This window comes from Cannabis sativa, chromosome X (genome assembly GCF_029168945.1).
Source record: "Cannabis sativa cultivar Pink pepper isolate KNU-18-1 chromosome X, ASM2916894v1, whole genome shotgun sequence".
In the NCBI taxonomy this organism is placed as follows: Eukaryota; Viridiplantae; Streptophyta; class Magnoliopsida; order Rosales; family Cannabaceae; genus Cannabis; species Cannabis sativa.
Window position 1 is genome coordinate 83,188,214 of NC_083610.1, and position 15,156 is coordinate 83,203,369.

Sequence of the window (15,156 nt, forward strand, 5' to 3'; positions counted from 1 at the left end):
CTTTTAAACACAAATGTCTTTTGTTTTTCAATTTTAACATAAAATATTTTCTTCTCTTCTCTCACTATTATATTTTTGGGTTTTGTTAATTCTATATTTATGGGCTTATTTATTTATTTAATTAGCGTGAATAGAGGTTACGTACATTCCCCATCCCATTCCACAGTGGTGTCAGTCCAAATTAATCACATTTATTAAACTAAAAACCGTCAATAGCAAATACCCCCTTACTTCGTACGATTTGTACTTGTGTACCATTATGGAGGGGGCCAATTATACCACTGCTAGTGCAAGTAGGCACAAACATAAACTGAAAATATTGGTCAAATTCAATAATAATCTGAGAGACAGAGAGAGAGCATTTATTATTTAGTTTCTATTTCTTTCCTTCTTACACTTCTGAGTGTTAAGCCAAAAAATAATAAGAATCCCACTCAGTAGTATTATTCACCCATCAGCGTCTTTCATCAGTATCCTTCATTTCACTCTCTCTCGTACCAAAAAATTAAAATAAGAAAAAGCCGTAGATTCCCCATTTCCCACGTAAACCACTTAACCGTCAAAATCCGCCGCTTCAAATCTACGATTTTCCCGAGAAAATAATGAAATAAAGAAAGAAAGTGAAATTTTACTTTTTTTTATTTTTTTATAATAACAATCTCAGGGAGTTCCATATCTTCACGCACACGATAAAAGCAGAGGGATTATAATAAATATGTGTATATTATAATATCGCTATTGTAATTGTAAAGTGTATAGCTAGTGTGCAGTGCAGACACCTTAAAAGATTCCGGCGGCGGGTGATTTTCGGTCACCGTCATGGATTCAGGCGGCGCAACTCAGGTCACCACCGCCGGCGGGGTTCAGATCCGGCAAACTAGAAGGTTGCCGGATTTTCTACAGAGCGTGAATCTCAAGTACGTGAAATTAGGGTACCATTATCTAATCTCGAATCTGTTGACTCTGTGTTTCATTCCTTTGATTTTTGTAACCCTAATTGAGGCTTCGCAAATGGATCTGGGTGATTTGCGGCATCTGTGGCTTCACCTTCAGTATAATCTGGTCAGCGTCATTATATGCTCTGCTTTCATGGTTTTTGGTTTCACTGTCTATATTATGTCTCGTCCCAGACCGATTTATCTCGTTGACTATTCCTGTTATCGTGCACCTGATCATCTCAAGGCTCCCTATAACCGGTTCTTGGAACATTCACGTCTCACCGGAGACTTTGACGAATCGTCTCTTGAGTTTCAGCGCAAGATTTTGGAGCGTTCAGGCCTAGGGGAGGAGACTTATGTCCCTGAAGCGATGCACTTCATTCCGCCAAGGCCTTCCATGGCCGCAGCTAGAGAGGAGGCCGAACAGGTCATGTATGGTGCCTTGGATAATCTCTTTGCCAATACCAATGTTAAGCCTAAGAATATTGGCATTCTTGTTGTAAACTGTAGCTTGTTTAATCCCACGCCTTCTCTTTCCGCTATGATTGTGAACAAGTACAAGTTGAGGGGTAATATAAGGAGCTTTAACCTTGGAGGAATGGGCTGTAGTGCTGGGGTTATAGCTATTGATCTTGCCAAGGACTTGTTGCAGGTTCATAGGAATACTTATGCCGTTGTTGTGAGTACTGAAAATATTACTCAGAACTGGTATTTTGGGAACAAGAAATCAATGTTGATACCCAATTGCTTGTTTCGAGTAGGGGGTTCAGCGGTTTTGCTTTCTAACAAGTCTGTCGATAGGAGGCGAGCTAAGTACAGGCTTGTTCATGTTGTCAGGACCCATCGGGGTGCAGACGATAAGGCTTTTCGATGTGTTTATCAGGAACAGGATGATGCTGGGAAGACCGGGGTTTCCCTGTCCAAAGATTTGATGGCAATAGCTGGAGGAGCTCTTAAGACAAACATTACCACTTTAGGCCCTCTTGTGCTCCCCATTAGTGAGCAGCTTCTTTTCTTTGTGACCCTTCTGGTTAAGAAGTTACTAAACTCGAGTATGAAGCCATACATTCCTGATTTCAAGTTGGCATTTGACCATTTCTGTATTCATGCTGGAGGAAGGGCTGTGATTGATGAGCTAGAGAAGAACTTGCAGCTTTTGCCAATACATGTAGAGGCTTCTAGGATGGCTCTTCACCGATTTGGAAACACTTCATCAAGCTCCATTTGGTATGAGTTGGCCTATATAGAAGCTAAGGGAAGAATGCGAAAGGGCAATCGGGTGTGGCAGATTGCATTTGGGAGTGGTTTCAAATGTAATAGTGCGGTCTGGGAAGCGCTTCAGAGAGTGAAGCCTTCTCGAAATGGTCCGTGGGAAGATTGCATTGACAAGTATCCTGTGAAGACGGAGTTATGATTTTGGTTAATTCCATTCAGGTTACCACTCGTCACTACTATCTTTTGCTATGTTAGCCCTTTGATGTTGGGTTTTTAATTTGATACTAAATGTGATTCATGTTTTTTCACCCTTAGATTCTCCCTACGTATAATATCATAATACCCACATTATCATTTCAGGGTGCTATGATGTTTAGAACTGTTGATTTCGTACTGAGATCATGTTGCCTAGTTGTCATTTGCTACTTTCTTTTCTTTTGTTTCTTCTTCTGTGTAATATGTCAATGATAAACTGGTATCAGAAGTCCTTAGCCTTCTCTTTTGTACGACTTTAGTATTTTTTTTACATTTGATCACGCTTGATATGAACTCAAAACTATTTTGTTGAGCTTACACCTGTGAATTGTGATGAACTTCTGTTAGATTCTAGGGATATTCTTTTTTTATTACGAAAAGGTAGAGTGAAATTTCTGCTGTATATCTGCCAGGAAAGAAAATTAACTGGCAGTATATGCAACAAATTACATATACATAGTGGACCTCCTTTTTCTGTTTCTACCTTCGTTGGCTTTATCTGTTATGACCTATACAAAATGTCCTCGCAGACCAACTTTTAAAACTTGTGGTGAGCATTATTATTTGTTTTCTCAAATCCTTTCATCACACAATTATTGTTTTTGTATTGTGCTGCGATTCAGTCTTATTAAAAAAGTTGGTTTGGAAAGTTAGTTCCCTTTTCATCTGTTTGTGTTTAAAATGTCAAAAATCTCCCAAGGAAAGCAAGTATTTATTTACCAAGGCGTAATCATGAATGATGTTTTCACTGGCATTAGTTCTCCCTGTTAGTGTTGTAAATTCATGTGTGACGTGATAGTCCCCCTTATATTTTTTGGTATAGAAAAATATGATGCCAACATTTAAAGGATAGGCCCCTTACGATTCGGTATTTTCGTGTTGTACTTTTCTATATTTTTTTATAATTATTAATAAGCTAATTACTAAATTATATGTATTTTTTAAAATTTCAATTATTTTTATATAATTTTACAGAATGATAAAAAAAAATTATTAGAACTATTAAAATTTTAATATTTAAATATTAATTCTCAAAGTTTTAAAATTCTACAAATAAAATAATATAAGTTTTAATTTTACATTTTTTTAATAATTTTAATTATAAAATTATAATATTCAGTTATATTAAGATTTATTATTATTTTAATTCATTTATAATTGACATTATTATTATAGGGCTTTTTAATGTGTTGTACATGCCTTTCCAAACTTGTCATGTCCTGCCTTTCGAGTTTGTCGTGTTGTATCGTGTTTTGACCGTGTTTGTGCTGATTTCGTACATGTCAAAAAATCTGACCCGCATTTAGAGCACTACTCCCTCTGTAAAAGAGTATCCATTTGATGCCTACCGGTCTATTTTTATGAAGCTACCTAACTCTTTCTTTTCTTATGTAATAGTAGTCACCTACCAAACTCTTTCTTTCCCCTCGTTTTACTAGTGTTTTTTTTATCAGAATTATTTTTGGTTTTTGCAACCAAAAAGAAAAAGGAATTATTTTGGTGGAACTAAAGAAAACACGTGTAATTTGACGTGATTCTATCTTTAAAGTTGTGTTAAGCATAACCGTCTACTGCATTTTAAAATAGTAGATCAGTACTATGAACATGCATACCACTACCCTCAAAACATGCGTACCACCTCCAGACCAACCATTCCAATTTAAGATTTAGCTGTTTGACCTCTGTATTGTGACCGCTGTTTGGCCTTTTCTTTTGATCTTATTTGTGTAGATGAATGAATAAAAATGCTTTGAACAAGATTGAATTAATGGACAGTATCTTTTTTCACACATTATTATTATAACCGGAACAATAATAAATACGGACCAACCCGTTGGTGACTGAAGAAGACGCCGGTAGAATGACTGGCTTCTCTCCAAATCAGGAAGAGAAGGAAAAGGGAAGGAATCCTCCTCTATCTAAAGGAAGACTGAATCTCTTCCAAAGTTCTTCCTTTTGTCTCAGGGACCAATTTCGCCACAAATATCACAGTGAAAGCACTCACTATCATGTAAATGGTAAAGGTTCCTGTTGAAGCCAGCAACATCTTTTTAACGTATTGAACACAAAAATGGGCAGATACAATGAGACACTATAACGCGGACAAGAATGGTGTTCCACGCAGTAGTCAAATTCAGATATAAATATATATAAATAAATATTCGTATAGAGTGACACACCTCCACTACTCCAGTTCAGGAGCAAATTTGCAGTCATGGTGACCACCCAGGCAGTGAACCAGTTGGCAAGAGTTGCTACACTTCCAGCTAGACTTTTTATATTGACTGGAAGAATCTGTGTTGCCCAAAAAAATGAAGCCCATTAATAGCTGCAATAACTTGCAAGATTATGTTCTTATAGCTAGGAACAGTTGTCAAAAGTGATCAGGAATTTATACCTCAGACATTATAATCCATGGAATTGCTCCAACACCCAACGAGAAGGCAACTACCATTGCCTGAAACACAAATGAAAAGTGCCATTGTAAAGACATTTTGAAAAGACCCAAATAAGAAATGCTCCCTAAATTGTGATAAAATATATACATACCACGACCCCAACCACAGATAGGATGCTCATTGTGCTATACAAACCAGAATCGCTCGATACAGCATCCTGTAAACAGTTAAATGGAAAAACAAAAATTTAGATACACAAGTTAACTGTCCGAACAAATATTTCAAGAAACAATTAGGTTACCTTTAGATAGAATGCTACTGCTACGACAAGGAGGCTAAGTGTCATTCCAGCAGAGGAAACCTGTAATAAGAAGTTTAAAACTTGTCATTTGCACTTCCCAAAATAGATACAAACAAATGATTACATTATGCAGAACTCCAACTCACAATAAGGAGAAGCCTACGGCCTGCCTTGTCCACCAACCATGTAGTCACAAGAGTAGCCAATACCTAATTGTGCATACAAAATCCTGGTTATGATTGTGCAAGTGCAACAATTGCATGGAGCGAAACACTCAGATTACTCTCTAGTTTTACCTGAATAGCCCCAAGACCAAATGTTGCTGCATTACCTGATTTCACCCCTGTTCAAATAATGGTGCCTATAAGAACCATTTTGAAGTAAAAATCTAAGTTCACAACAATACAAGGGATGCATATCCCAAAATGGGCATATTTTTTCAAAGTATGGATGTAAGGATTTAAGCTCACCAGCAGCTTCAAAAATGGTACTTGAATAGAATAGAACACCATTGATTCCACTAATCTGCTGAAGCACAAGTAATCCAATTCCAATCTGAGGGATGCATAAAAGAAGTTAGGTTCAAATGAATGAACTTGTATCGTATGAAAATTCAGGTCACAACACGAACACATAGAAAAATAAATCTTCTGGGAAAGAGTTAAAACCGTGAGAGGCATATAGTATCGTCTTTGCTTGAGTTCTGCAAAATTAATTGTTGACCTTTTGCTTGATGATGCTACAGATCTCTGCACAAATATGAAACCAACAGTTGATTTCAGGTTAGATGAAATGCAAGCATTATAATGCATAATGCTGAGCTTCCTCAAGGAAATTGAATGTATGAAAGGGTTGCAACCTTGATGTCATTTACTTCAGCTGAAATATCAGCATCAAAACCGCGAAGAACTTGCAAAGAGACCTCGAAATCATCTGTCTTGCCCATTTTTGCCTGGATTTAGGTCCAAAAGAATGCACAGTTAAAACAAAATCAACATATCTAATCATGATTGACTGAAAAGCCATAATTCAATGCAACTTACAAGCCACCGAGGAGATTCTGGAATAAAGAACAGTCCAGGAATCAGTATTATGCAAGGCAGTGCTCCTGCAAAAAGAGAAATTGTTGAACAGTTCCCTCAACTTTGAAAAGCCTTTTGTTTGTTTGTTTGGTTTTTTTACTAAAAGGCACTTATTTTATGACTTAAAAGGCTTCATCAAAAGTTGATCACTAAAATCTTTTCTTTTGATTATACTGAAGTTGATTAAGTTGTTTAGATTATAGTGAATTTTAGCAGCGAGCCTTCCCTCTTAATATAATTTTCAATAAATGATTGTTTCTTTGATTTAAGGATTACCCAAAACTGCCAGTATTCTCCACGGAACAAAAAGTCCCAACAAATAAGCCAGCATTATGCCCGCAGTGACAGATAGCTATATTAAGAGGGGAAGGGAAGAAGAACAAAAAACTCAGTAATGATACATCATAAAACTATAAGACTAAAAAATTATGAAATACACAAGTAAGAGTAAGATCATTGAACCTGGTTTACTGAACCCAGACTGCCTCTTAAGTTTTGAGGTGATATCTCAGCTATATATACAGGTACCTGCAAAAGCCAAAGTTATTGAGAAGATAGTGTTATTTACAAGCACAAATCCAAATTGCCAAAGACACCAACTTGTTGAAGCAAAAACCTACCACGTACGAGATTATCCCCACACCAAACCCTTCCAACAACCTTCCCATGTAGAGAAATGAAGAATCCTACAAAAAGCAATGAACACAAATAAAAATATAAACGTTCCTAACCACATTTTGCATTTGTATGCAGTTGGTGCCAAAAAAAAGGATAGCTTTTCAAACCCACTTTGGCAAATGATATGGCAAGCCATCCGATAATGTTAGGAATCGCAGCGATCATCAAAGACTGAGATTCAAACACGAGAGAGTAAAAATGAGTAATCAAATTCCGCAAAGGCGAAATATTTATTTGAATTTGCTTCAAAGAGAAGGATAAATTGACCAATGACCATACCCCTTTTCGACCAATATATTCAGATATTTGACCGCTTGCTATGGCCCCAACCATGGCACCAACATTGGACAAAGAGCCAAACAGAGAAAACTGACCCCAAGGATCTGTTAGAGACTAAAACAGTAGAAGGCCATGTATTCATGTAAATTCTAAAGCAAATGAGATCCAAACCTCTGACACTGAGAGTCCAAGATCCTTGGTGATTGCAGCTTGGGTAGGAGAAGAAAAACCAGACTGAAGAATTTAAAAATATAAATAAACAGCAAAGAAAATGGAAAATTAAATTAGTGTGAGCAAAATCAATCTGAAAAATTATGGTTACCGTGAATCCAAATTGGATAGGACCCAAAGCTACAATAAGAACACAGGCGACGACGGAGATGGAGCTGTCCCGAATGGCTTGAGTTGAGCCCATCATACTGGATTGCCTTGAGCCCATACGATACCAGCTGCCAGTATGGAGAAAGGGCTTTCTAAGATCCCTTCCATCGTCACTATCATCCCTGAAACTCATTCTGTAGTCCCGCTTTTGAGATCAACGAGAAAGTGTTTGAGAAGAGAGAGTTTTGAAGAAGAATTATTATATGTTTAAATAGGGAGAAAGCAGCGTCTTTTCATGTTTCGTCGTCGGTAAATATATATATATATAAATACATGTCTGTAAATGTAAAATTATTGTCCAACGCATGCGAAGCGAAGCAGAGCAGAGCCGTTTTGTTAGTGTTTGTTTTGTTTAACTCCTCACCTGAATTCTTACCTTACCTGGCTGCCTCTCACCAGTCACGACCTTACCGTGACCGTCACCGTCACCCTTAGTTGGCCCTCTGCCACTTGTACCATCTAACAAACGGCTACAATAACACACCAACCCAAATATATCTTCATCTTCTTCTTTCTTTCTTTCTTTTTTTTTTTTTTTGGATTTTTTTTTAAAGATAAACCAAATCTACCATTTAGGAAAATTCATTGGTTGGAGCATAATTTTTACTTCTATTATTGCTTAGTATTTTTTTTTTAGTATAATTAAGTATCAAGTCTCATGTAATTTAAGAAAATAATTTGTAGAGAATATTATTAACTAATCTTAGAGTGTCATCTATAAAAAATGTTGGGCACCACTATACTAAATAACAATGCTCTAAAAATATAACTATATAGAAAAATTGTAATCAATAAAAATCCCGTTAATAAAAGTTATTTTTAGCCTCTTAAAACAAAACACATAAGCAAGATGTTATTTTTTGTTAAATTTTGCGAAGCACCTAATTATTATCGATAATTATATTTTAAGAAGTCCTATCGATAAAAACTTTTTTCGCCCATTGAATAGACAGTACGTGTGTTGATTATTTGAATAATTAATTTATTTAATGATTTTATGTTTGTTTTCTTACTCTAGGACGTAATTTATTTTTTTTTTTATTTAGAAATATTAACAGTAAAACTACTTAAATTATACATTTATGGTTCGTTTGATACGCTGTATTACACCGTATTATATTGTATAGTATTATACTAAATTATATTTTATGCAATAATTTTATGTAAAATTATATGTGGTATTAAGTTTTATGGATACCTAAATATATGATATTTTAGTATAAATTAAAGTTTAACACAGTATTATATAAAAATATGACATATAATCCAATTCAATATAATACAATACAATACAATACGATCTAATACGACGTTCCAAACAAGCCCTTAGTGTACTAAATATACACGTGCCATATTTTAGTAGTCCACATCTTTCCATACTTGTATTTTTTTAATGCCTAAGTAATATGTTAACATCATTTAGTCAATTCTTAGTTTTGGTGAAGTCAATCACAAGTTCTCGGAGATGTTGATTTTCTACAAAATTGGGTAGATTCGAAACTTCTCGATTTGCGGCTAATTTGTTGATATTCCACTTCGCTAAAAAGGTAAAATATCAAAGTGTAAATTTTACTTGTCACAAGTTGTACCTCTCATTTACTACAAAAAAAATAGTCAGATGCTCGAGAAGGAATCAAAATTAGATAAGCAGAACCCAATACACCAGGCTATATGTCAACTTGGGCGCTAGGTGCTTTTCGAGGGGTTTCCCAGGGCTCGTTTTGATACTTCTATGGCATTTAAGATTGTGACGAGGTCTCTTACCCCGTTTATGACTAAAATAAGAAGAATGCCCGGAGTAGAATTTGTGTTTGAGGACCAAAAACATGCGAACCATGTTGTACGTCAACTTGGGCGCAGGACTCAGCACCCATGTCAAGTTGGGCGTTGGGGCCCTCCCCGAGATCACTTGTTTCTTTGTTATATCTAAAAACAGAAAAGATGTGTGAAACACTTTTTTGAGAAAACACTTGGAAAGCACCCATATCAACCCAGGTGTTGGGTCTCAGTTTTTCCCATCATATGATTCCATTTGATTCTTGAAAATACTCGTATCTCAATTATTGGTGAAAGCAAATAATATGCCTATAATACTTCTGAAGAAAAATATTTAGAAATGACCCAGGTTGACAATATGTTAACTTGGGCCCTGGGTCCTAATTTTGGCCTTCAGGTTGATCTGTTTCTTTCTTGAAAGCACTTGATTCCTCGTTTTTGATGGAGACAAATAAAATACTCGGGATACTTCTTCAATATTGCAGTTGGAAGCACCCCAGGTTGACAATATCTCAACTTGGGCATTGGGTGCATCACCAGGTCGCCCGGGCACCGAGTGCCCGGGTGCTCTTAACAGGAAATGTTTTGATTCTGATTCTAATGCTTCCAACATGTTTGTGACAGGTCTTACTCATGTATAAGTACAAATTTTGAGCCATTTTCCCTGAGACAGGCCTGAGAACTAAAACCATAGTCGGGAATGTCAACCTGGTCACTAGGTGAAAATCCAAACACCCATTCTGGAGTTCTCGGAGTCAACCTGGGTACAGGGCTAAGGACCCATCGTAGGTCGTCTGCTATGACTCGGGACTACTCAACTCCATAAATGTTTTCTTTCTTACCATGTGTCAAACATTGATGTTCACGTCACCAAGGTCAATTTTCAAGTAAACACCAATCAAATTCCAACCCCGGTGAAGCCTGACCCCGACTAACCACCACCCATTGCCTCTACCTGTAGAGAAAAGAGCGAGATAGAGAGAGAGAGAGCGAGAGAGAGAGAGAGAGAGAGAGAGAGAGAGAGAGAGAGAGAGAGCTAACATCAGAGAAGAAAATCAACTGGAGTTGCATGATAGTGCAAGAACCCGATGTTATCGATGTGGAGGAGTTGATGAAAGACCTTGAAGATGATGAAGATATGGATTTCAATGAAGGTATAGACAACGAGGAGAACATTGGTTTGAATATGGCTACGAAGAACTCGTTTTATCAAAAGCCTAATCCAGAGTTTCGATAAGAGCATACCAAGGATTAAGATAGAACATGGTTTTGAAAGATTCAACACTTTTGACACCAGAACGTAAAATCAACCCCCATTATTAGAGATCGACATCTTGTCTTTCTGGCGACCTAATTTGAACTCGCATAGCCCCTTTGATATGAGACCGCTCGATGCTTTCAAGCAGTTTTGAAACATATCAAAAAGACTGAAGCAGAGAGAAGAAACTAAGTTCTGGAAAATACCGATGAAAAGAAGAAGAAGAAGAATAGAAGCCACCTTGAAGAATTCGTTAAATTTTTATATTTTTAATTTCAAATTTTTGAGAAATAAGAAAGTAATTGACTAAATCGATAAACCTAATGAGAAAACAATTTTTAAATAATAAATTATTCAAAAACAGAAATTATCTGCTACATCACATTGCAAGCTGTATAAAAAATGTGCACACGTGTCAGTTTATTATTTACTAAAAAATGTTCTATATTTAAGTTTTGTTTGTCTTGTATGAATATTTTTTTTTATAATTATATATATTATAGTTATAATAAGCATCTTTCTAAAAATCCAATGAATCCAATAAAAAGTCTTGTCTATTGACATGGTTGGTCTTTATCCTTAGTATTTCCGGTGACTTTCTTTTTTGGTTTGTATTAATCTTTTGCTGGCTGAAGGTGGTGATTGTGTCTTATTGGTGGTAATTGTGCCGTATTGGGGTGATGGCTTCTAATCAATATGGCGAGAATGAGATGGAAACAGAGTATCAGAATATGAATATGGGTGAAGATGAGGATGGTTTTCTCATGTATGAAGGTGAGACGGAGGACTTGGAGGAATTTGATGATCGCTGGTGTTTAGTGGGCAGATTTCTCACAGAGAGAACAATAGATTTTCAAGCAATGCAACATAAAATGGCCTCTTTATGGAGACCGGTGAGGGGTTTATTTGTGAAAGAGCTTGATCCAAATCGTTTTTTGTTCCAATTTTATCATGAAATGGACATTGAGAGGGTAATTGAAGGCAGCCCCTGGACGTTTGATAGAGTTCCATTAGTGTTTGAGAGGTTAAAAAGTGGAGATAACCCAAGGATGGTGGTGCTTAATCACCTGGATTTCTGGGTTCAGTTGCACGAAATGACTTCGGGATTTAAATCAGTTACGGTGGTGAAAGACATTGGCAATTACATAGGAAAGTTTCAAAAAACTGATCCTAATGATTTCAAAGGTGTGTGGAGGGATTATCTTAGAGTCAGAGTGTCTGTTTGTGTGGATGCCCCGTTGAAGAAACGTATGAGGTTACAGATGAAGAATGGACCGATTTGCAATGTTAAGTTTAAGTATGAAGACTTAACCACGTTCTGTTTCGTCTGTGGCGTTCTTGGCCATTCGGAACGGTTTTGTGAAAAAGCTTTTGACACGCCACCACATCTCCTAACCAAGCCATATAACATAGAGTTGAAAGCGGCGCCTTGTAGACGGAATCATACTATTGGATCAAAATGGTTGAAACCAACAATGGCGAAGAGAGAGGAGAATCCAGCACCGTACGTTGGAATTCCGACCAGTGTGCTCCGACCATCTATGGCTGGCAATCAAGGATCTGTAATTGGAGGAAATCATGGGGAAAATTCTATAATATCTGATGGTGATAGAGAGATTGTTGCGGAGGAAATCAGGAGGGAGATTGATGGTAGTAAGGAGAGTCAATTGGGGGTATCTAAAAAAGGAAAAACTATTAATGAGAGTTTTATGGGGGGCGATATGGAAGAGGATGCTGTAGTAAATATTATTGATTTAAAAAGGAGGAGATTTGAGTGTGAAGGATTAATTGGGCCGAATACTGAGAATGTCAATGTGGGCCAAAGTAGTACTGTTGCTGAGGTGGAGGATAGAAATATGCTAGAGCAAGAAGATGGCATTTTCCAAAAAAACTTAAATGGGGCGGGTACTGTTTTACAGGCCCGCCAAGAATTATGATTGTTTTAAGCTGGAATTGCCGTGGGCTTGGGAACCTGTGGACTTTTCAATTCCTAAAGGAGATTATTTCTCAAAAGAAACCCAATGTCATTTTTCTAAGTGAAACAAAATGTGAAAAAAGTAGAGTTGAATGGGTGGGAAGGAGTTTGGGCTTTGAAGGAATTTTTTGTGTGGAGGCCCAAGGTAGAAGAGGTGGGCTGGCTTTATTATGGAGAAATGAGGATAATGGATGTATCAAGGGCTATTCTCATAATCACATTGATTTTAAAGTCACAACTGATACCCAGCAGACTTGGAGACTTACGGGCATCTATGGAGAACCACGAAGACACCTGCGATTTCACACTTGGAATTTGCTTCGAACTCTCCATGACTCAACTCAAGAACCGTGGTGTGTTATTGGGGATTTCAACAACATCATGTGTCAAGAAGAGAAGAGGGGAGGTAATCCATACCCAAGAAATCTCATTGAAGGTTTCAACAACATCACGGCTGAATGTGAGTTGTGTGATATTCAATTATTGGGTCATCTGTATACTTGGGAGATGCATCGTGGGGAGCCCAACTGGACGGAGGTCCGACTTGATCGAGCAATGGCAAACCCGGCTTGGATTCAGGTATATCCTATGGCTTCACTGTATAACTTACTTCATTCAACTTCGGATCATAGCCCGATTTTATTGGAGTGTGTAAAGCGTCCTAGTGTTGTGGAGAATAAGCGGTTTAGATTTGAAAATGCTTGGCTTAAAGAACCACTATGCTACCAAATTATTAATGATTGCTGGAATCGTTCGGTTGAGGATGATATTTTTCAAAAAATCATTTGTTGCTCTAAACAGTTAGTAGATTGGGGAAAAACAATTACTGGGAACTTTAAACAAAGGATTGGTATATGTAGAAGAGAGCTTGATCAATTGAAGTAAAAAACAGATGAGGTCTCAGCTCAGAGGTATAAAGAAGTGAAAGGAAAATTTCTTGTGATTTTAGATCAAAGAGAGGCTTATTGGAAGCAACGTTCGAAGCAACATTGGCTAAAAAATGGGGATCAAAATAGTAAATATTTTTATGCGGCAGCTAGTACGAGAAGAAGGACGAATACTATTCAGAAATTACAGAATGACCAAGGGATGTGGGTGGACTGGGAGTCGGGTTTGAGTGATGTGGTCACTGGTTATTTCAACAATTTGTTCACAGCGGGTCAAGTAAATGTTGAGGAGGTTATTGCTTGTGTTCAGAATAAAGTTACAGTGGAGATGAACGAAAATTTACAAGCTTCAGTGAGTGCAGATGAAGTGAAGACAGCTGTGTTTGATATGCATCCTGATAAAAGCCCTGGGCCGGATGGGATGACTCCGGCTTTTTACCAAAAATGCTGGGATATAGTGGGGACGGATGTAACCAATATGGTTCAGAGATTTTTTCGAACGGGTGTTTTTGAAAATAATTGTAGCCTTGCAAATGTGGTGCTCATTCCGAAGAAGAAACAACCAGAACAAATGGGTGACTTGAGACCGATAGCACTTTGTAATGTACTTTTCAAAGTGATCACAAAGGTTATGGCGAATAGGATGAAGCCTCTCATGGACCAAATTGTAGCTGTGAATCAAAGTGCGTTCATTCCCGGTCGCCTCATTACTGATAATATCTTGGTATCCTTTGAAATTCTGCATTATTTAAAGAGAAAACGACATGGCAAAGATGGATATATGGCGCTAAAACTTGATATGAGTAAGGCCTATGACAGGGTTGAATGGCCTTTTCTGAGTGCTATTCTGAACAAAATGGGTTTTGCTCAAAGTTGGGTGGATTTGGTAATGGCTTGTGTTCGTTCGGCTAAGTATAATATTGTTCATGGGGGACGTGAAATGGGACCTGTGATTCCTAGCAGAGGCATTCGACAAGGGGACCCTCTGTCTCCATACATCTTTATCATATGTGCAGAAGGCTTTTCAGCTTTGATTCAAAGATTTGAGGCAATGGGAAGAATTCATGGTTGTAAAGTGGCTAATGGAGCGCCAAGGATTTCACACATGTTTTTCGTCGATGATAGCTATTTGTATTGTAAAGCAACAATGAACGAAGCTTCTTATGTACAACAAATGCTTCATATGTTCGAAAATGCTTCAGGTCAGCAGGTTAACTTAAGGAAATCATCTATTTTCTATAGCGTTAATACTGATCATCAAGTGAGGTCTCAAATTGGCAGCTTTCTCCAAATGATAACAGCTGATGCTAATAGCACTTACCTTGGTCTCCCAAGCACCATGGGAAGGAACAAAAATGCAGTTTTGGGGTTTCTGAAAGAGAGGGTGAGAAAGAGAGTCCACAATTGGGATACAAAGTTCCTTTCAAAAGCAGGGAAGGAGATTCTTATAAAGACTGTGGCTCAGGCTTTACCAAGCTATGCCATGAGTGTATTTCTTCTCCCTTTGGACATTAGTGGGGACATGGAACAACATATGGCTAGATTTTGGTGGAAGACATCAAATTCTAAGGACAAAGGGATTCATTGGATGTCTTGGGATAAGTTAAGCAAGCACAAGAGCGTGGGTGGATTGGGTTTTAGAAGTCTGCGGGATCACAATTTGTCACTCCTGGGAAAACAAGGGTGGAGATTTATGACTCAACCACATTCTCTTGTTTCTCGTGTTTTTAAA

General features: G+C 37.4%; 3 protein-coding genes across 3 annotated transcripts; 2 read left to right on the forward strand and 1 right to left on the reverse strand.

The window, feature by feature from the left end:
- The first annotated feature begins 252 nt into the window (after positions 1–252).
- LOC115700844 (3-ketoacyl-CoA synthase 4) lies at positions 253–2,726 on the forward strand. The gene has a single exon (XM_030628513.2). The coding sequence runs from the start codon at positions 820–822 to the stop codon at positions 2,350–2,352; it is 1,533 nt and encodes a 510-aa protein (XP_030484373.2). The 5' UTR covers positions 253–819; the 3' UTR covers positions 2,353–2,726.
- Positions 2,727–4,144: 1,418 nt separating this feature from the next.
- On the reverse strand, positions 4,145–8,065 carry LOC115700855 (sugar transporter ERD6-like 6). The gene is made up of 18 exons (XM_030628523.2): positions 7,470–8,065; positions 7,319–7,381; positions 7,148–7,237; positions 6,980–7,039; positions 6,811–6,876; positions 6,653–6,718; positions 6,467–6,542; positions 6,152–6,216; positions 5,968–6,060; positions 5,777–5,857; positions 5,579–5,663; positions 5,405–5,451; positions 5,255–5,317; positions 5,109–5,168; positions 4,959–5,024; positions 4,807–4,866; positions 4,589–4,703; positions 4,145–4,436 (listed from the first exon to the last, which is right to left on the reverse strand). The coding sequence occupies exons 1-18, from the start codon at positions 7,659–7,661 to the stop codon at positions 4,324–4,326; spliced, it is 1,461 nt and encodes a 486-aa protein (XP_030484383.1). The 5' UTR covers positions 7,662–8,065; the 3' UTR covers positions 4,145–4,323.
- Positions 8,066–11,242: 3,177 nt separating this feature from the next.
- LOC115696660 (uncharacterized) lies at positions 11,243–12,499 on the forward strand. Its single transcript, XM_030623552.2, has one exon. The coding sequence runs from the start codon at positions 11,243–11,245 to the stop codon at positions 12,497–12,499; it is 1,257 nt and encodes a 418-aa protein (XP_030479412.2).
- The last annotated feature ends 2,657 nt before the right edge of the window (positions 12,500–15,156 follow it).

What these genes read in the sequence shown, in the direction of transcription:
- LOC115700855 (XM_030628523.2), bottom strand. Translation starts at nt 7,661, where the DNA reads ATGAGTTTCAGGGATGATAGTGACGATGGAAGGGATCTTAGAAAGCCC. An exon ending in GAGAATACTGGCAGTTTTGG is followed by an intron (nt 6,217 to 6,466) that starts GTAATCCTTAAA and finishes CTCTTTTTGCAG; the next exon opens with GAGCACTGCCTTGCATAATA. An exon ending in CCTGAACTGGAGTAGTGGAG is followed by an intron (nt 4,437 to 4,588) that starts GTGTGTCACTCT and finishes TGGCTTCAACAG; the next exon opens with GAACCTTTACCATTTACATG.
- LOC115700844 (XM_030628513.2), top strand. Translation starts at nt 820, where the DNA reads ATGGATTCAGGCGGCGCAACTCAGGTCACCACCGCCGGCGGGGTTCAG.
- LOC115696660 (XM_030623552.2), top strand. Translation starts at nt 11,243, where the DNA reads ATGGCTTCTAATCAATATGGCGAGAATGAGATGGAAACAGAGTATCAG.